Source organism: Astatotilapia calliptera, chromosome 5 (genome assembly GCF_964374335.1).
Source record: "Astatotilapia calliptera chromosome 5, fAstCal68.1, whole genome shotgun sequence".
Taxonomy (NCBI): Eukaryota; Metazoa; Chordata; class Actinopteri; order Cichliformes; family Cichlidae; genus Astatotilapia; species Astatotilapia calliptera.
The window spans coordinates 31,069,912-31,092,450 of NC_137426.1; the positions used below are offsets into that span (position 1 = coordinate 31,069,912).

General features: G+C 41.4%; 1 protein-coding gene across 1 annotated transcript; it reads right to left on the bottom strand.

The window, feature by feature from the left end:
* Window positions 1-14,988: 14,988 nt before the first annotated feature.
* arl8bb (ADP-ribosylation factor-like 8Bb) lies at window positions 14,989-21,767 on the bottom strand. The gene is made up of 7 exons (XM_026168859.2): window positions 21,523-21,767; window positions 19,154-19,234; window positions 18,953-19,026; window positions 18,727-18,820; window positions 18,243-18,310; window positions 17,536-17,606; window positions 14,989-16,912 (listed from the first exon to the last, which is right to left on the bottom strand). Exons 1-7 carry the CDS (start codon window positions 21,643-21,645, stop codon window positions 16,863-16,865), a joined length of 561 nt encoding a protein of 186 aa, XP_026024644.1. The 5' UTR covers window positions 21,646-21,767; the 3' UTR covers window positions 14,989-16,862.
* Between the last annotated feature and the right edge of the window lie 772 nt (window positions 21,768-22,539).

Consider the following 22,539-nt stretch of genomic DNA (forward strand, 5'->3'; position numbering starts at 1 on the left):
GTGATGCCTTAAAAATACAAATAAAAATTATATTAAATATCCTACACATATACAGTACATTTGTGAATATAGAGTGGAAGTCAGCAGCTGGTACAACTGTGTGTTTGAGGGAAAATCAAGTACTGTAGTAGGAATTCACATTTAGGTTGTAGTGTGTAAAGGTTCACCACTAGGTGTTGGTAGACTGCAGAGTGCAGTCATCGTGATTTTGTTTTCTTACCTTTCCCAATTTATGTGCATGATCCTAGCTATAGTGGCCACAATGTAGGACAAACAACTCTGGCAACCATTCTTCTGTAGAGTAGGCTGTCAGTCCGCTATTAGCTTCAATTGACCAGCTATTTCATCTCGAGGAGGCTATAAAACTTTGCAAAATGAGTCCAATATGAGTTGAGGAGTCAGTGAATATCACTTCTGTCCAATTACAGTGATAATGAGGTGAGTTGTTGATGATATCCCCAACTTTTCTGTTGGTAAGCGCTGTTGTGTTTGTCGCTGTTAGCTGCTGTTAGCTGGCATTAGTGAAACTTTCTTTGAAGTGGATCTAGAATTGTTGGACTCAAACACTTAGCATATAAACTCTCACATGACGTGAGTCAAACTGTTTATCAGAGAGAACATGTGATCTTTAGGACACTCTAGCCTAGTATTAGCTAACAAAATGTTAGCTTACAACCAGCAGCTGTTTTTTAGCTGGCTTGTTGTTAGCTTTCCAGAGTCAGGACGGTTGCCTGTCTAATCTGCTGACAGTAATTGCAACAATATTGGAAATAAATAAGCATTTGTATGCACATTTTCAGGAACGAGATCCTTGACTTCAGTTTAGGGGATGATGCTTGAGGTAATGAGGAAGAGAGAGGAGAGAAAGCTGTGGTGGAGGACATGAAAGACATAATGAGGAAGAGATGATGTACAAATGTTAAATGGTCATATATATTTGGAAAAAGCTATTAATTGTTCTTTATAAGTAACATATATCTGTGGCCACTGTCTAGTTGCATAAATAAAACATGTTCAGGCTGAACAGCGATGCCCATCTCAGCCACTGTATTAAGGATGTTGGGGAAACTTGGTGACTTCTATTTTTAATGCAATAATATACGTTTACAAAAACTCATCGCTATATTGGAATACGTAATTACAAACTAATCAGTGTATAGTTATGACTACAAAATTGTGTTGTTTTTTTTAAGTAGCCTAAACAAATAATAGCATTGAACAGAAGAATCAGTTTGGATAATAGGATTTCAGCTATCGTAGATATTCTGTCAGAGGCCTTGCAAATTGCAGTGCAATACTACTTTGAGTGACAGTCCACAAACTGAGTTCCACAATGAGCCACAGTGGTGTGTTTGTTTTGCTTTGCCTCTCCTGTCAGTGTGTCTGTGGAAGCTGTGGTTGGAATGGGGTCCTTGGGGACAGTCGGGGCAGTCATCCCAGACCAGATGAGAACAGGTGGCTATTCTTGTAACCAGGCCTTTCATTAATACCAGTGCTCCAAGTGAGCATGGTGTTAACACTTTTACAGCTCCCCTGGGCAATGCAAGGCCCATGGCAGACTGGTATAAAAGCCTGTGGTGACAGGTCACCTTGGCAGAGGGTGGCACTGTCTACCTGGGCACTCTGCCAGGTCACATGGGTCAGTTCTGCGTACAGACATGTAACCTCAGCGACAGGGCATTGCTGGAGTGAAAGACAAAACAGCTGGTAAGCATCTAAGACTTTGAACTCAGAATGTCTTAGTGTCTTTGCTGCAGTACTGTTCACAGAAGGAAGTTTGGCTTCTTTTAAAAATGGGACCGTGAGTAGGCATAAATGCAGCTGAGTACAAGAAATGGGCTCAACCAATCAGCATTTATCTAAAACAAATACAAGTAATTCTTGAAGCATCTGTTGCCACAGCTGCTATGCTTTCAGCTGAAAAGTTTCTTCTTCAGGTCATTAAATCCCTGCGGCAGATATGTAGATAAATCAGCAGGACATGATACTTGAAGTAATCCTTCACCAGCACCATATGAATACATTCACAATTATTTCTTTGATGCAAACAATGCATAAATCATTGAAAATAATGGCAAAGTTTCATCTGAAAGGACCTGCATCTACTTCAAAGTCTGACCTCAGCACAGAGAGTGAGGTAAGGCCACTGAATCTTACTTGGCTTCTATATTTCAGCCAAACAAACTCATCAGTCTGTGATGATAGATGTATGTCCTTCATCCATGAGGCTTGCATTAAGAGAGACATCAAAGGTACTGCAGCCTTGTAAATGCTGCTGCCGGTACCATTAATCCAATAACCTTTTCGCTCATCGAGACTGTGTTGCTTTCACAAGATAAAGTCATCCTTGATTTATGCATCAGCTATAATCAAGAAAGGCTAGAATTTCACAAGCTGGACAAGCTAATGCGTAGAAAAGCCCAGTTAATGTTACATGTTACACATCCAGAAATGTGCTTGTCATGATGTATGTGGGCTGTGAGCTGCCATTGCAAGAAATATTCTCCTGGTTAACTTCAACAGGCTGGCTTAGATTAGTATGTTAAGTGGCTCATTTGTTCTTCTGAGAAATGCAACACGAGCTTGATCAAAGAAAGATACTGAAGTCTGTAAAACGGCTACATAGTGGCAACAGGGACCGGACAGATTAACCTGATATATTAAAACACGTTAAAAAAAAAGTTATGGCATTGTGCTGACAGCATGCTTTTCTCTTGAAAGGCCTCAGCATCTATTGGATATTCATTGAGGCAATTTGCACAAGCATGATTAGTTTTTTTTTACACAGCTCACCAACTTTGTCCCAAACATTGCTCAGTGACCTGCAACTGTTGGAGCCTACAGTTGTAATTTGTGTTTATGGCCAAACAGAAAATGCTAACACCCTAAATTGTAACAGTAATGGTAAAATAGCTCTCTGAGTTGAGTTGCATCCAGATTTTTGGGACCGCAACAGTGGAAACGTTCACCTCAAGGCTCCAGGAAGGGACACCACAAATCAGTGAGTGTCATGGTAGTTACATGCATCGTTTATACCGTCTATGGGCTTAGTACAGGCAGATAAATACAGAGCTGATAACCTTTAGTCATATTAAAGTGAAGGTTTGAGCATTTAATTTGACAAGAACTGAAATTTCAATTTTGGAAGCGCACTTTTTGACTGAGCATTTAATTCTGATCTGAGATTTTCCCAGAGTTAATATGTTCCATACACACTGAAGCTGGAGTAGCAGAGCAGCTTATCGAGGAACTAGCCAGTATATCAAAACTATGAGCAACTTCAGCCCACCAAAGAGAGTTGCCATAAATCAGCAAAGGCATTGTTCTTTTATAAGCTCAACAAATGTGCATTGTTTCTGCATGAATTCCATCATCTAACACAATACTAAGTTTCACAGAACCATCACAGCAACAGTTTCAGGAAATAAACTGGCACAATACAGCTATTGAGGTTATATAAGCTGCAAGCTGATGGCCAAGCTGTCCACATATTTGTTACCTGCTCTGTATAATGTGGAATCTCGACCAGTGCGTTAAAAGTGAGAAAGGTACATGAAAAATGTGTCCAGCTTAAGCTCGTTCTTAAATACTATAGATGCTTTGCTTGAAATTTTTCCCACACAAATTTACAGAAGGTTGATCGTTTCTTCCCACAGGAGCATTCGCTCACTCTTCCTAAAAGATTGCAGACCCCTACTAGAGGAGGAGGACATAAATCTCACCCTTTAAGAGATTACACGCTATTAAAGGCATATGATCCAGATTGGATGGAAAGCAGAGCAATGGAGGGGGCTACAGGAAAGACTCCAGCTTGCCTGGAATGACTCTGGCTGACACACTGGCCCCATTCTCCACTCTCAAGGTTTATTACCATAGGGATGCTGGTGCTTTTGATTTCAGATGGTCAAAATCCAGTCTAGTGCTATACATCACATTTAAGTGAAGGATCACAGTGTATCTATAAATGCATGATAATGTAACAGCCCATTCACCCACGTAGTGAAATAGGACTCGACGTGAAAAGCCAAGTTTGTATCTGCGCTCTCAGGCGTCCCACAGAAGTTAGATATATGATACGCCATTATGCCAGATGATAAAGCAGCAACACACTGACAGATTAACACACCTGTAGCCATGGCTACGAATAGGATAAACACAGTTTGTGGGGGGGGGGAAGGTTTTGTTTTTGCCATTACTGTTCAGAAAGCCACTCTCAGTGAAACCGCAGTCATTTACACTCTCAGTCTCTTGGGGAAATTAGTGTGAATGCACTCAAACGGCCTCACATCTGGAGTCAAAATGCCGAGTGGTCCTAACGAGTCCCTGGTGTCTCAGTTTTGATGGTCACAATATGCATTACAGCAAAGTACTGATGAGCAGTGAGCTGAATGGCATGTGCCTTATTTACAGTTTATACAGTTTGTACAAGTAAAGTCTACGATGAGCAAAGTAACCAAAAGACCCTGCCATAGGTAGCCTCCAAGTGACAAACCATGCTGAAAAGAATTTAATGGTCATTTTTATATTTTATTTATGGATTTGCTCAAAGGACATCAGGTTTTGTCAACAGAAGTCAAAGGACAGATCTGAAGACGAAACTCTGTAACTGATCTTTTACCCTCTGGAATATCCTTGAGCCCATTTATCTGTTAGAGATGAGCGTACACACACGCACGCAAACACGGGCACGATTCCTCACATTCTTAATTGATGATGCTCATGGTGGCGGTATGAAACACGTGTAACTGCATCTTTATTACCTTGGTAAAAAAAAATTAAAAAGAAAAATAAACACACGCAGTGTGTTTGTGGTTGCTAAACACACTCCGACGTGCTGCCAATCCCTCCCTTTCCGACAGCTGAACAAAAGCTGCTCTGTTTGAAACAAAACATCAGAATGTGCAAGAGGGCCCCAGACTTCGCCTGGCTTCCTGCCAAGCTCTCCAATGGCTCATCAAAGTGAGAATAAGGAAGGAACTCCGCTGTGGTTTCATAGCAAGCTCGAGCTTGGACTGAGCTTTTAAGAATATGTTTGAAAAATTGCCATCTTTTTTCTCTCTCTCTTCTTTTTTTTTTACACTCGGGCTTTGTAGTGTGAAGAGCAGAAAAAGAGGCATATCCACCATGGTACTGAAAGTGTTTGAAAGTCATGTCTTTTGAGCACATAAGACAAGGAAGATGTAACAGGAACGGGCATCTTATGAAATTGCTCAGGAAACATCTTTTACTTACACTCAGTCTATCTGCTGTATATCTAAAATGTGAACATCTAAACCACTTGGCAATAGAGTGGCTCTTACAACAAGTAAGGGTGGGGCTGATGGATCAAGACAAGTTTTTTTGTTTTTTTTTAATGAATGAGTCCCTGGGTGGGTAGGATGCAGGCATCCAGTCAAGCATGAAGCCATACAGGCCAAGGTCCCTGGGTGGCACTGTGACAGACAGAAGGAGGGAATGGCTGGACGAGGTGCCTGGGAACCTTGCTCTAAGAGGATGACAGCTCTATAAGTCAGGCCTTGATAAAGCAGTCAGAAGTGACAATCTCTGGGTCACAGCCAACGCAGCGTCCGTCCTGCTCAGATAAAGTCAGACAGGCCATCCATCAGTCCGGAGACGCACAGCTCTCCCATGCTCTCCAGCCACAATGGAAACGACTCAGTGACCAACGGCTGCAGGAATGCACAGAGCCTCTCGAGAGCGAGAGGCAGCGCTAAGGACACAAAGATAGTTGTCAACCCTCTCCAGAGAAATCATGCATGGCGATTATTAGGAGTTTGTGACGTTTCGCATGTTGAGAGGCAGAGGTGACGTGTCTCTGAGTGAAAGGGTGGAGACGGTAGTTCACAATGACGTGGGACATGACACGTCTTTCGCTGAGAAGACCACCGTAGCTGCAGAAAACAGGCCAGCTCCAGAGAACCTTTATAGCTTAATGAGAATGCAATAAGCCAGAGAAAGCTACACATGCATTCCACACGCCAGGCCTGTAAACAAGGCACACAATGCAAGTGTCACAGGAAAATGAAAGCCCTCCTTTTTTACAACTATAGGCCACATTTCAGACATAAAAATAGGATATGCTTGGAGACTGAAAAAAAAATCCACAAAAACATTTCTTTTAAAGTGAGAAATAGCCAAGACTGTAAACTATTCAGTGCAAACATATAAACTGGAAAACCTGTTCTGCAGCTTGTCAGTATGGACAACCTCTCTCTGTGTCCATATCCTCTCAGGCTCATACTGTGGGCTCAAGCCAGGAACTTGTCTGTGTGGCTCCAAAGAAAATATAACCAATTTCACAAGAACAAATAATAATTTCCCTCTCATGTTTACTCAGAATTAGCCTCTTGCAGGTGCACATGATGGGAGGAGAACAGGAAGTCTGCAAACATGATTTAATTCTCTTTTCTATTGACATAAAAAGATAGTGCTTTTAATTGTTTCCAAGCATTAGATTTGTTTGCATGCTTAAAATAAGTTACCTCAGCATGTGTAGTGTCTGGACAATGTTAATGCTAAGTTGATGGAAGCTGGAAATGACCCGACTTAGGGCTGCTGGTGAAAAAAAATCTCATCACTCCATTTTTTCTTTTGTTTTTTTGTTTATTGTTTTATTTGTATTCTGTGCAACAGTTAGAATAGAAGATTTGTGCCGCTCGCTTATTAGCTAGCAAGCCAAGTGCAAAGCTACAGCTAGTGCCTGAAAGAGTGGAAACTGAAAGAGACAGCTAGCCTGCTGTCGACATAGCAACCTGAAATTTTACTGTATGTTCTCTAAGTGAAGGAAAAAAGTGTTTTATGACAAATAATAACGCATCAATTTCTGTTTATAACAGAGTTCATTATTATGTTTAAGTCAGAATTCATTGCACTCATTTTCTTAACAGCCTAAAATATGATGCATGCGAGAGACTAGACTACCATCTTAAATGTCAGTTTTTTACTTTTATATGATACCTAAAATTTCAAAACTTCTAGATTAACATGCAGAAAACAGATTTTACTTACTTGTTAAATTTCTCTGCTTTTGGGGTGGCTGCAGCTCAGGAAATAGAGCAGGTCATCTACTATCTGGAAGGTTAGTGGTTCGATCCCAGCTGCTCCAGTTTGTGTGGAATGTGTCCTCGGGCAAGATACTAACTGCACTTTGCTCTGTGTGTGTGTGTATGTTAGACAGAAAGCATTTATATAGGGAAAAAAGTGCTTTGTGTTCTCAGACAGACTATGTAAGAACCAGTCAGTTTAACTTGAAGGTGTCAAACGGTGTCTGATCTTTAAATTTTTGTAGTTTAGTAACCAAGCAAATACCTAAATACCACATACTTTAAAGTAGCTCATTTACAAATAATTAAACGTCTGATTTTAAAAAATAAATTTTTCCAACAGTTCAAACTCCTTTAAGAATAATATGAGGAGGTATAAATGGAGTGTAAGGTACAGGGCTTTTTTATTGCCTCTGAGTTCTCATCTGAACTGGCATTTAGTTTTGAGCTCCCAGGCATTGGATCCCTGGCCCGGGTTATTGTTTACCACCAACCAACCTTTATGAAGTGTCACCTTCAGAGGGCATTGTCCTCATTGTGGTCTGACACAATGAGACATTCTGCACCAGAAATAGTAACATGTTCTCATTTCGGAGGCGAATGCCAGCAGCAAGGAAACAACATTCCTGAAAAAACAATAGCGTTCCAGTCCTGCTTCATCATGCTTTTTTATTGAAGGACTCTGCTCTCAAAGACCTGCATATGCTGTGCTCCAGTGCTGTTCTGTATGCAACCTTTAATCAGGCTCCCAGAAATGCTTTTAACTTGGCAACGGAGTGAGTGTGAAGGACATGCTAACTATGTCAAAGAATGTAATTCTTTCTCCGGCTGTGATTGCCATGCCTCATCTCCTTTTCTGTGTAGCCAAACACTTTTCTTCATCAGATCATGTTCAAACACTTCTTTAATTACACCATAACACATAGAAGTGGTTGTATAGGCGAGCGAATTAATGACTGGAAAGTTTGCTTTGGAAAAATCTCAACAACAGCACTGCTAAAGCAAAACTACCATTTGCAAACCAGTGCAAGCAAGTCAGCATAATTAAAACGGACAATCCATTAAAGTCACACACTTAGAATACAGTGTGGAAAACATGAACATGTTACAGGAAGGAAAAAAGGATGTCATAGCAAAACTCAGTATCTAGTATGCATTTGAGAGACGTTGCTGTCCCATAGCACGCTTTTCTCTGTTTCCCTCTGCAGGCTGCTTGTAGCTGAAAAGTGTGCATGTCCAGGTAGCTGGCTAAAAGTTGCCAAGTTGCTATTTTTTCCTATGTCTTCATGCGACTGAGGTAACTTGTGCTGCAGCTGTTTCTCATCAGCAAAACTTCAGCCTCTTCATAGTTTATAATGGAGCCCAAACCCAGGGGGACAAATGTTACTTGTACTGTATGAGCAAGAATAAATCATGGTGCTCGAGAGACAGTGCTGTAGATATTTCCCTAAGGTAATCTGAAAAAAATAGAATTCAAACAAATGTAGCCAAGAAGACTGAGTCAGAAGAAGAGCAACAGATCGCCATCTCACAAAACACTGGAGGCTTCTTCATAAATCACTTTTTATCTGGAGCTATGCTAACTCCATCATTGCTGCCGATGCAACTTGACACGCAGTAAGGATGAATATGCACACCGTGTCAGCTTGGAGGTGTAGGGTGTGCCCTGGCAGGGGATCAAACCAAGGTAAGGCTGTACTTACATCTGATTGGCCTCATGTTCTCTGCCAAGGCTACCTGCAGTGCTGATATCAAAGGCAGGCTACCTGGTCTAAATCCAGCTGTCGCTTGGTTTCCAATTCGTTTGAGAACATCTGTCCCTCTCACTGAACTGAGTCCAAAGTCTCATCAAGGCCTTATTTAGAGGAATAAAGGTGGCCTATGATATTTAACTCTTTCTGGCAGCCAGGCTTAGTGCTTGGAGCAATGGAAGTGAAACAACGCTCCATGTTTTTGAAAGGGGGAAAAAATCAGCACGGCTGACCCTTTGCTCATTTGCTACATTGTCTGCACCACATTATTTTGCCCCTATTGTTAATCTTTTTTTTCCCCCTCAACATTCCAGCCTACAGTGCACCATTTGTCCTGTCAGTGCTATCTATTCATGATCCATGGGGGTTTACAGCCATTGTCAACCTGAAGTTACGGTGACTGGAGGATAAAGGAGTCACACGGCCCCTGCAAAGTCCTCTAACACACTCATACCTGGTGCTAAGGCAAACAAAGAGCAGCGGATTCTTCAAGCCTTCAGCTATGAACGCTGGAAGCGCACAGTGAAGACTTCCTTTGTAGGGATTTGGACAACATTTATCAGAAAAGACACATTTTATGGCGACATGCTCTTTTATTCCACTCTTCACAATTGTGTTTGTCATGGTTTAAAGACCTCCCAGGGCATGTTAATGAATAAACCCGCCTAATTACGGTGAGATAGAGAACAGTGTTGTGTTTGCACTACTGGAAACTAATTGTATGCATTGTGTGGGTAGCAATTACCCAATATCTACCCTTGGTTTTCAACTAAAAAAAGCCTTTTTTTTTCTCCTCTCCTGTGTGCTATGTAACAGTTAGCATATTACCTCTTGCTTTCTACTATTGCTGTGCTGCTAGCTACTTAATTTAGCTTAGCTACAGACCGGAAGGAGATGAAAGGAGCCAGATTGGCCCAAACACAGCAAAATTAGATGTCAGCACCTCAAATTATTAGATGTTATAAATCTATATATGTAACACATGCCTAAAAAAACAGTAGTGAATTATGTGTGGGACTATGTCTTAGCCAGGTGCAATGACTTCCTGGAGTCCAGACAACCAATAAAGATTTTTGCGCTCGGAGGAAGATTTTGATGTATTGTTTTGCATTATTAATCACATGTTGAAGGTTGCACATGTGTGGAGCTCCTGAGAGAAGAGGTTCAGGCTTGTGCTCAGTCCCTGCATTACTATTCACCCCACATAGCAAATACACTCCCTTGTTCAAAGAATTACACTCCCTACACCAACTTTTCATTAAATATACATAAATCCAACATGGTTTAATAAAGTGGACTACAGTGAATCTGCCTTAAAACGCAGACTGATAAATACTCAATCTATATGTAAATATGAGGTACACAGGAAAAAAAAAAATCAAAACGCAGTAAAAATGCATTAGCCGCCCTGTTTGATCAGAGTCCCAGGAGCTGAAGTTATGATTTTTAATGGAATCAGAGGAGGGGAGAGTGTCAGAGCCGAGGCAGGGAGGTGAGAGTATGAAAGCATTCACAGGGGAGCTGGCTATCTGAGAGGACACCGGATAACAGAATGGACCTGAAAGATTACTCTCACTGAGTGGAAATGGAATTATTGCATTTGAAGGTCTCAGCAGCTTTTTCGGACTCCTACAATCACGCAAAAAAAAGGTTTATGTCAAATCAAAAACAAGTTTCTCACTTGCAGCTCGAGTACACTCTTAACTATGTGACTAATGAAAATCTCTGTTTCAAGTATAAAGCATGTGTGTTGGTTGAAGCAGTTTTTGTCATATATTTTTACGTTTTACCTGATTAATTGGTTGAAAAAATAGTAATGAAAGAAAACTTGGTTGTTTCACAAAAATTACAAAAAAAAAAGAGCCTTGAACAGATAAGTATTAATATAAAATAATATGCCTATTATTAACAATGCCTGCGTACAACCATGCTTGCAGTACCTCGCCCGACGCTAGTAATAGCTTGCTAACATGGTTATGGTGTAAAAGATTGGCATAGCTTCCAGAGCTCAAAAGTCAAGCTATTCTAGTTAATGGCCACCAGTAGGCAATAAGTGGGGTTGCAAAAAGACTTTAGGTCCTATAGAAGTCTATAGGAAATTGCCAGGACCTCCATAAACACTTTGCAGCTCGGTTCGTGTTTTCAGTTGCTAATTTCGGTTTATATTATATATAACAATGAGCTATTTTTAAAATTTTAGTCAGTCTAAGTTTGAGAAAAGAGGATTATCCAAGATATACTCACTGAATGCCAACTTGTAACTGACAAGTTGGCAGCTAATGAGCATATAGCTTCAGTCAGACCCACCCTCATCACCACATTTGATTTAAAAAACACCAAGAGGACACACTCACTCGCTTAAACAAGGTTTTCTCCACAGACTTCTATACAACCAGAATTCTTTTGCAACCAGAGGGATCGCCCCCTGCTGGCCATGAAATAGAATGCAGGTCCACACAGGGAAATGAACTAATAAATGAATCATAGTAGCTACATCTATCATTTAGTGTCATCTATGGCGTAAACGAGAAACCAGGCATGATGAATGAGTGGTGGTTCTGACTGTGAAACGTTCACTGGTTATTACTGTAAAGTTATTATTTATTGAGCACACACTGGGAAATCTCCCTTCTGATTCTAATAATAACCATAATTTCCTAAATGAATTTCATATTCAGTCAATATAACAAATTCAGTCAACAATATAAAATAGAGAATAAAGACAATAAATAAAAACAGGAAACATTAACTTAGCTTACAGAATGAGGGAGCGCAATGCCTTTTTTTCACAGACAATACGACCAAATTCTTTTGCATCCCAGGAGTCGCCCCCTTCTGGATATTAAAAAGAAAGCAAGGTGGGTCACTTCTACATACAATAAATTCTTTTGGTGTGAAAATTTAATTTTGTATTTAATTTAACCAAGTAATCAGTGGCTTCATAGTGTAGTACTTTACATATTTAACAAACAAGTGAGGGATCCCATACTCAGTCCCTGGAGGAGACTCAAATCCCCTGGAGGTTATATCAGGATGTAAAGATCTGCCAAATCAAATATATGGCTCTACCTGCTGTGGTGCCTGCTTGTGAATAAGTATCTCCTGAGAGGAGCTTTCATTTATCTAACAAAGTTTCATTAAAGAGAAAAAAAGTCTAATGAGATTGCTTAACCACAGCTAATTTGACTCAAACACTCACTCATGTATCCACACTAATAAACATTCATAAAAGGCTGGGGTAAAACAGCTAAGTGCAGGAATGCAGTTGTCTATGGAGCCCCATTAAGCTGGGTTACTACAGGGTGTGTGTGTGTGCACGTCACCATCTGTCTTTTACAGGGTGCCGAGCACTAAGGATGGTGATATGTACCATGCAGCTCTGTATGAATCATGTGACATTCCACACATAGTGATTAGTGCCAAATTACGGTCCGCACAGGGAACTGAATGAAGTGCTTGCAGATGCCTGTCAATGCTGAGCTCCAAACCTCTAATCCCAACACTATAGTTTTAACAACTTTGGAACACATTATTTATGTATCATAAAACAAGCTTTTCAGATCCCTGGACAAATTGCCCCACACTTAGCTCAGCTAAACACAGTGATACTCTGCCCTCGCTGCTGTCACATGAACAAAGCAGTCTGACAAAGACCTGGAAAAAAAATCTGAAATATGAAAGTCAGGAGTCCAGGAGTTGGTTGACTTACATACGTACTCAGCGTGTGGTGGTTTGAATTTGAGTTTTCTATCATTTTCATGCCATACATCTTTGTAACTGAGCTGAAGTTTAGATTTAATAGCTTGTTGTTTAAAACTCATATCAACACAGATGCTGTAAATCAGACACGAAACAACCGTGACCTCCTTGAACTACATGTTCTCAGCTCCAGGATTTAGTGAGATGCTCCATGGGTGCGCTGCAAATGCTGTATATTATAAACAGCATGACCTAAAAGTCTAAATGCTGGAAGTGAACTAAATATTATTACAGCCCTGTCTGGAAGACATAAAAACAGTTTATAATGACACCAAGGTAGAGGAAGAAGGAAGGAAGGAAGGAAATGGGAACGCTCTTGCTTTTATAGGGATAGTTCAGTCGTCACTAATGCTTCAGTGGAACCAGCTAAATAAACTCAGCGTGCTTATGACTGTACGTCAGGAGGAAGTTATCCTGTAACTGGGCAGATATTTAATATTTCCCCTTTTTAAAACGGATAAAAGTGCAACACTGTCTCCATGTTTGGAAAGGAAAGCGCAGGATTCCATACACATGCAGTATGCTTCAAAGTGAACCTGTTATTCACATTTATACATGGAGTATTTTATAGACAAGACGCTGAATGGATGTCAGATAGCTGTAGAGCAGCCCAGTTGCATTGTCATTAATTAGGAAAGTTTAAGCTCATTAAGCTCAGAGTTGTAGCTGTGAAGTAGAGAGAAAGCAAATCATATTTGCAGGAACACTGGGGAATTCTTCTCATTAGAGCTCCTGTAATTTGGCTGACGATCATTCACAGGGCAAGCTCACAAGTTTGTACACACAAGAAATGCCAACAATGCTGCAGTGGCGGGTGGTGTATTACAGCATGGGTGAACTAGTAACAGGATGCAGCTACGCTAAGAGTTTTCCACGCCTTTAGGTCGTCTGTGTGACCTTTCCTCTGTGGTTTGTAAGCACTGCACAATCCCAACAGCAACTGTAAACCGCAGACGCACATACCTAAAGACCCCATGTGGACACGCACACCCTGCGTTTCTCCGCCGGAAAACACCTGGATCTCTCCGCACCTTCTGACTGCAGTAAATGCCAGATGGTGTTCATTAAACGCTGCATTTAAGAAATGAGATTAATTAAGGTGTTCCAGCTTGAACGGCACAGGCCCGCGATCACCGTTCGCTTTATTGCCCCCTAGTTTGCAACGCCCTCCCGGCGTTTGCCTTAACGTTATGGGTGTTACATTTCTTTGCATAATAGTTAATTTGCTGCCAAGAAACACAGAGGTGCTAATCTTCTATTACACAATAGCGGTAAAACAATATATCCACAAACGTAGCACCAAGTTTTTCTTTTGTACATTAGGGGGATCGAGTTTTATTTTGTTTTTATATAGGAGCCTCTCTTCTGTGAAACCAGTTCCCAAATCTTCTCTACTTTTAAGATTACGCTTAAAACTTTGTTTTGATAAAACTTATATTTAGTGCATCATGGGAAGCCACCAGCCCAGAGTGTTTCTTCTAAACTCACTGTATGTTTATACACCACTCTAGATTTAATCATTAGTCATTATTAATGTCTTGCTCTCTTCCACAGGGTCTCCTCTCCTTCAGCCAGATGGCCACTCCTCCCTGAGCCTGGTTCTGCTGGAGGTTCCTTCCTATGTGGGCGATCGTGGCTCAAGAGTTGGGAGTTCGCCTTGTAATCAGAAGGTTGCCGGTTCGAGCCCCGGCTTGGACAGTCTCGGTCGTTGTGTCCTTGGGCAAGACACTTCACCCGTTGCCTACTGGTGGTGGTCAGAGGGCCCGGTGGCGCCAGTGTCCGGCAGCCTCGCCTCTGTCAGTGCGCCCCAGGGTGGCTGTGGCTACATTGTAGCTTGCCATCACCAGTGTGTGAATGTGTGGATGACAGGTTGTGTAAAGCGCTTTGGGGTCCTTAGGGACTAGAAAAGCGCTATACAAATACAGGCCATTTACCATTTTTACCATTAAAAGGGAGTTTTTCCTTCTCACCATCACCAAGTGCTTGCTCATTGGGGACAGCTGATTGTTGGGGTTTCCTCTCTATTACTGTAGGGTCTCTACCTTAATATATAAAGATCTTTGAGGTGACTGTTGTTGTGATTTAGTGCTATGTAAATAAAATCAAATTTAACTGAATGAAAGATGAAAAATATGGCATGATTATTGTGATCACATACACTTTGTCTCATTCTAAATGTCTGCCAATAATAAATATATATTTCCAGTGCTATGGACGACTCAAAGAAATAACCTTTGAGTTAAGAGTTTACTCCAGAGTCCCAGGGCAGAGGAAAGCCACAGCACAATGCAGCAGAACAAACCCTCTGACAAACCTAGGAGTGTTTAAGAAACACTAAACCTCCAGCTTTGCAAAGTCCTCTGCTTCCATCTAGTGGCAAAACATTTATAGACAATCCACACACACGCACAAAATAAGTGATGCCACACTTGAAATCCTTAAAAATAAAAACAAATTTATTAGCAATCACAGGGAAAGAATGCATGACATCTACAGAGCATTTGTTGGAATAAAAACGCCAACTTCTTATTTACAAAGTCTGCAGTTGAATGTGAATAAGTTGAGCACATGCACATACAAATTGCAAATAGGCTAGATTATTACACAGTTAACAAAAGCTTTCCCCAAATTTCCCATACAGTCACCAGATTATACAGCCCCTCACCGCTGCTGTGGTCCCAACAATCGACATCTATGATTACGACGATTTCCAACAGACGCTGAAAAACAATGTGAGACGACGGAGCGTGATGGACTTGTCGACGGTATTGCAGTGAAATACACGAGCCGAGCAGGCCTACATACAAATATGGGAGCAGAAGGAATAGGTCACTTTAAACTGGGGGGAGGGGGGCATAGAAAACCAGAAGAAAAAGACATTTCATAGTGATGTACTGGCCAAGCAGGGGGTGGATTAATAGTATACAGTGCTCATACTTTTTGTTTTCTTTAACCGGGGGGTGGGGGGTCATTGTCTTTTCGCTGCAAGGACACTGCTCGTCAATCAATATGTCGTTTTCTGAGGACACAGTACTGTCCTTGGACTGCTAAGGCTTTCACAAGAGCAAGAAAAAAGAAAATCAGACATCAGGACTCGGATAAGAGTATCGCAAAGAATGGACGACATCAAGCATTCAACACTCTGAACTCATAGACTGCCCTCTGTTCTCAGTGTGCTCCATCATCACAGCTAACACTGCCTTCCACTTATCCAACTCAAACAAGAAGATTATGGACACACAGACTCGGGCACGCCCACGCTGCGCTCAGACTGAGAACGACCTGAGAACTGCAAGCAAAAGTTACGCTTCAAAAAGCTACATAAGAATTCACAGCCTGCAGGCTTCAAAGTACCCAGCAACCAAACATGTAACATTGTCTCACTCGCTCGTCACTCATTCATTACTTCATCCTCAGCGTTAGCCCGCCACTGCCTTTTTCTCAGACGTCGTAATGCGTTTGTGTGATTACAAAACAGAATGAGATTGTCGAGAGGCGGCGTTAAGTGTAATCAAGGGATTTCTGCTGTGTCTGTACTGAGTGTTTGTTTATAATAGAGGCTTCAAAAAGTGCGTTGGGCAATAACTGTCTGATCGGGAACGCTCTCAGCTGAAGGCACTTAAAACTTTGCTCAGGATTGTTGCCCCAGACGCAGCCGCCACTTAAAGTCTTACCTTCTATTGATCGTTATGTTACGTGTAAACTTTGATTCAAGTCATTTATTAGAACAGTGCTTCCATACACCAGCAAATAAAAACGCAGGCTACATTGCTAAAGAGATTATCAGGAATTGAAGGCATTTAGCACAAGTGACCATCATCATCATCACCATTTGGCAAATAACTGTTTAAAAACTACAATCGCACAATGTCACGTAAACACCAAATGTTGACAGGCAACAGAGCACATGTTTGATTGTGGGATTAGAGGAGCTCCATCCTAATGTAGCTGGGGAACAGTATACTGCAACATTTAAAAGAAAAACTCCATGATGTACACAGACCCACATCATGTCTGTAATGATGAGCGATAAGGCATGATGGGTATGAACAATCCACCTGCTAGCACAGTAGTGAGACAACTTTTCAAGACTCCAGGTGGTTTTGGGGTGGTGGTAGTGCTGTACAGGGGGAGGCTACACATCTATGGTAGTGTAGTGGATGGTGCGCGTGGCGACAGTAGTGAGCGGAGAGAGCTGGAATACGTCACAGAGGCAGTGGAAGGGGTTGACTGTCAAGGACCCATGACCGTAAAGTGGGGCTGAGGCCAGAGCTGCGACCGGGAGGGAGAGGAGGGCGGGGCTTTACTTTCAGCTTCTCCGTGACTTTGAATGCTGGATGAGCCACTGCAGTGTGATATCTGCAGGTGGAGGAGGAACAGTCAACAGATCTTTAACACCCAAGCAAACACTATCTGTGAAGCATTAGGCAGTACACTTAAACTGATGAGGGCCACAATGGATTTCTTGGTCTGCTCACTTTATTAATTTCTTTGTATCATAAATGCTATTCCTTTATGCATGTGTTCATCCCTTCTACATCAGATTGTTTTGCTGTTTAAGCTGTCTTCTGCACAGCACTTTAATCAGCATGACAGACAAAAGGAAACCACAAGATATCAACCAAATCCACCCTGAAGGCTGAAAGAGGACCTAACTGACAACTATAAAGAGTAGTTCTGCATGCTATGCCTCTCTATCATCTAGAATAATACCTGGTTAGAATATGAGAACAAATCATAATCCATATCAACAGACTAAATACTTTATGTAACTGCCTACATCCCGTGTATACCGAGCTTCATTTCAGTTATGCTGCATTAAAGATAATGCCAAGATAACGTCATTTTCAACAGAATAGTCACAGCACTGCCAACAATGCCTGACATTAACCTGAGACTGAAAATGAAGGTTAAGTTGATTCAAGTTCTTTTAAACCCCTGAATGATCATTTCATGACTTCCACAAATCCTCCGATACTTACCTATGTTGTCTTTCTCTTTGCAGGACACAGAGTAGCAGCAGATCTCTCGGTCCTGAATGGCAGATAGATTCCTGTAATGAGGAAAGTGAGAAATGTGTGTGGTAGTAGTCCATGGACACGTGACCACCGCATCAGTCACTAGCTTATCTTACAGATTGACATTCGCAAAAAATCCCATAGACTGTATAAACTGCAATGTTACCCATCAACTTCTCAAGTCCAGTTTTCAAGAATTGACCTGGTTTGGTTTCTTGAACCATGATGAGCAAGAGGTAGATCTGACTGAGAAACCAAGCACACTGTACGCATGTACAGTGTGAAGCCCCGCCCTAAAGCACACCCTACTTTATCATACAAATTAATAATTGTGACCGTAAATTACAAATTTTACATGAAAGTGGATTGAATTATTTTAATGAAACTAGTGAGGGGATCATAAATTCATAAGAAAATTGTTTACTCAGGTCACAGCAATTGAGGAGTATGGAAATGTTCTCATGGACCTCTGTACATGATATATTTTTGCAAACAAGGACCCCTGCTGGCTATCAGAAAGAATGCAGTGGCCTCAATTTTCAAACTTGTACTTCATGCTCATCTTAGAAAAAGTCTATGGGGTTATTAGGAATCATCAAACACTGGTCAAGTAGACACTTATTATGTAAAAACACCACTAACAGAACATTTGGCAGGAGTTCATTTCTTACATTTTTTCAATAAGCTGCTTCTCATCAAGTGCATTGGGTAGGTCTCGTTTGTTACCAAGGACTAGCACCTGGAAAAGAAAGACAGGGCTGATCAATACCTAATGCAGCAATGTATCAGCATCTCTCTCTTCAGATGCCTCAACCATCACACAATCTTTATTGTTAAGGCAAAATAAACTGCCTGCGTGAAGTGCTGAGTCGAGGAAGCAGGAAATCTTATGGATTCATCAAATCGCACTCCGTCAACTCAATGAAAAAAAAAATAAAAAATACATCCATAATTCAAGCTCTGTTTCATATTACCAACAAGTGTAACATCATCAAGCCTGAGTCACTGCATCTAATGGCTTTCTGCAATTGCTAACTATGACTTTAATGACTGCTTGTGACTGTCACTGGATCCTGATCATCGAGTGCTTGCTGTAACACCACAAGCTTCTGGTGTTTTTAAAAAAAAAATAAAAATTAACAAGAGGTCTCTTACTGGAATTCCTTGTAGCTGTGGTTTGTCTAAAAGGTTGTGCAGTTCATTTCTGGAAGCTTCTATCTTCTCTCGGTCTGCTGCGTCCACCATGTAACTAAGGATGGGGAGAGATAATCAAATTAGAGCTCACTGAAACAAGGCATTTCTGAATATTAATGTGCAATTTGCTACATTTTTCATGCAGCCACAAAGGGAACATGTTGTACCTTTTTGGCAACACACTTACACAATAGCATTGACTCCTCTACAGTAGCGCTCCCACATGCTTCTGAAGCGGGGCTGTCCACCTATGTCCCATATCTGACGCAAGAAAGCACAAAATTGAGTCAGAAACGACACACACACCATTTTATCTGTAAACATTGTAAATAGTCCCATTTACATTTTTACTTAGCAACCAGCTGCATACCCATTTTTGCTAGCTTACCTTTATTGTCACGTTGCCTTTAGTAACCTTCCGCATGTTGAAACCAACTGTGGGGATCATGTCTTCACTGAACTGTCCTGACTGCACGAGACAAATAGCAGACAAAGGACAATCTCATATTAGTCAAGACTGCATGCTTCCTTTTTGAAGTCAGCATGCTTTAATCTGATCTAAAAGCCACATGAAAAACACTGTGCACACTAGTCACTTCTGTGCACGATTAAATTAGGAAATAATTGAATTACAAGGGTTATTTTCTTCTAGCTGAATTTGAGCATTTGCCATTTTAACTACATGAATCATAAGATGGTGCCATCTATGTGTCAGCACAAAGTTCACATCACAAGTAATCGGACTGCTTCGTGTTTTGTTTCAGCTCAATCAATATGAAATACAATAATGGCGAAAGAATAAAGTCATGAGGTTTCAGCTGTAATTGGAGTGGGTTTGCATCACTGGAAAACGAAATTGGATGGAAATGGTCTAAAGGTTAAATAAAAAAAATAAAAAAATTGGACACATTTACATGAAGACAAACTTTACTGCAGCCAGTATCTGAACCCACAGACACAAGCACACTGCTTGCATCTTCCCTGGTGATTCTCCCAGGCCTTCACTGCAGCTAACAGCTTTGGGTTGCTACAAGGTCTTTCTCTCTTTACTCTGCTCTTTGGCCAGTCATCGAGATCAGGTGTGACTCAGCCAGGCATGGATATTGCACCTCTTTACATTTAATTATGAATAGAGGTCCAGTGAAACTGGTGGGATCTAAAAAACACAAAAATCCTCCTATAAGCTTCTACATTAACACTGCTGCTTCTGACAGCAGAGAAATCATCAATAAATGTCAGTGTGCCAGTTCCCCAGGCAACCATAACAGCACCATCAGGCTTTCCAAATGAGGGGTGGTATGCTTTGGCTCTCAAGGTCTCCCACTTTCTTCACACTTGCCTTTCAATGTACTTTGTTTCACAGCTTTACCCAATCTGTGTGTTTTTGAATGCTTAGCATGAGGTTGCATTCTGTACTGAGTCCCATGAGGTTCTGATCTCAAAGATTTGTTTCACCCACTGACAAAGAAAAAAAAACATTTATGTAGTCTACATCCTGAAGAGCATTCTTGTCCCATGCAGCCACAAGATGTGATCACCTGACCTGGTGATTATGCCCAACAACCAACCTTTGACAGACTTTTCATTGTCCTTTGTTTATGTATATTCACATCTTTAGCCTGGCCACTTTTAACTTAATATCCAAGAATCCAAATACTTTTGAAGCCCTCAACTCTGACACACTATGACGTGGCACTTGGATGTACGTTATTATTTCAAACTAAACATGCAGGAACAGAGAACCAAAACAACAAAAATGTGTAAACTGCTCACATACCTCCTGTAATAACCACGCTTTCTGATACCAACCTTTGCACCGTGATCACACATTCCACAGGTTTAAAGCACCAAATACCTTAATTCTAAATGGGAAACTGTTTTGGTCAGTACAACACAGTCTTACATCGACTGAGGTCATGACTCAGCAGTGAGAACTTTGTACGTTTAGAAAGAAGCGAGGAAAATGTATAAGAGGTCAACAGATTTACATATGCAAAAAGGTCTAAACTGTCATGTATGCAATCAATGTGTGAGGGGAAATGGCTCGAGACCTTAAAATGACACAATCAAACGTGGAATCATCACTAACCTCACATCCGCCCACAGCTGTCACTGTGACTGTCAGACACAACAACAAAGTGAGGGGTTAACTTTTATAGCGTCCACGCTGCCTGCTGCATGACAACAAGCCATAAAAATACAACTCAAACGAAAGTGGGAGGACTGCTCTTGTTAGCTTAGAGGATGTCACTTTGAAAGATTAGGAAATATTTTGATGACAGACTATGCAAGTATTCGCAGCTGGCAGCCTGCAGCCATGATTACTCAAGTGTCGTCGTCCCCGGTACACCCTGCTAGCAACATGACGAGGCAGACTGTGTTCAAAACCAAATAACAGCCCGTGTTGTCGACATACCGCTTGTGTTGACACATTGGCAGCAACGAAAGCACTGACGGCTCCGTTCACATGACCGTTTCACACGTAAGCGCATATCATACCAACCAAGTTCGTCACCGCAGCTAGCAAAACAACGACAGGGAGTACCGCAGCTAATGCTGCAGCTACTGCGGTACACTTGTAGCTTTGCGACCCGGCTAAGCAGCCATGTCGCATTGTCTTTAGAAGTTACGGTGTAGAAATGCAGACAAGTTAAAGTTATACACAGCACGTACTGAAACCTCCTTCTGCGACCTATATAAGGTAACAGCCTGGGCCCGCACTGTGACTGTGCGACTTCGCAATCGTCAGCTGCTTACCGCTATCACATTGACGAATGTGGTTTTTCCGGAGTACTGAAGTCCCACTAAAGTAAGCTCCATCTCTTCTTTCCAAAAGAGGGACCTGAACCAGTCCAAGAGCCTGTTTATAAGGGCCAGCATCTCGTATGAAACTGTAGTCGCAAGTCTATGCGGCCGTCAGGATGGAAATTGGGAAGCGGCGTTCACAGGAAGCAGCTAGCTGCTTTGTCATATCATGTGATCCTGGCGACAGGAGAAGTGATTCTCTTCTTCTTCTGAGGGGTTTTAATGGCACCTTATGTGGTGCACTACTGCCATCTCCTGGAGAAACCCTGTCCAGGTTGTCAGGTCTGGTGCACAGTGATGCCCTTCCTGCTCCGGTATGATCTTTACTCCTGCTACTCTTTCCTTGTATCATGTCACAGTCAAAGTTCCTGTGACTAACATGCGCGTGCTCTGTTGTTTATGACACCTGACAGTAGTTACGAAAACATTACTTTCCCCAGTGTTCAGCCTTACTGATTATGACTGTATCATACAACAGAGGGCCCAGGGGGCAAAATCAGCCCAGCAAAGACTCAAATAACATCATCATGAAGGAGGACATAATTTTTTTTTTTAATTTTAACTGTACTTTCACAGGGCTTACAGCTTTTCCTATCAATAAAGACCTCCCCGTGAGCATTCATACTAAACCAAAATAATTAATTTCTGTATTTTAAAATTTACTTCTTACATTTAAGCTCAAAGAACCACGCTGACAGATTTCTTTCATCTACTACAGAGGCACATCTTTATCGTGCAATAAAAAGTAAGACGTACTGCTGAAATTACACTTTTTATATTATAAAAAAAAAAAGACGATATCCCATCAATTAAATGAGTAGTTAAACTTCTTTACACTGACAGAAAGGGGGGTTTCAAAGTGGGCTGTATGTGGCCGGTGACATAAAATGAGCTTGGCATCCCTCGTATCCTCTTTTCTCTCCTACCTCATCGTTGAATGCAGTTGTCTCACTATAATCTAGCAAGCCC

Excerpts from the sequence above, each read along its gene's own strand:
- arl8bb (XM_026168859.2), bottom strand. The coding sequence starts at position 21,645 with ATGCTGGCCCTTATAAACAGGCTCTTGGACTGGTTCAGGTCCCTCTTT. Across the intron at positions 19,235-21,522 it reads CATTCGTCAATGTGATAGCG|TCAGGACAGTTCAGTGAAGA; the intron begins GTAAGCAGCTGA and ends TGTCTCGTGCAG. Across the intron at positions 16,913-17,535 it reads CAAAGAGAAAGACAACATAG|ATATCACACTGCAGTGGCTC; the intron begins GTAAGTATCGGA and ends CTCCACCTGCAG.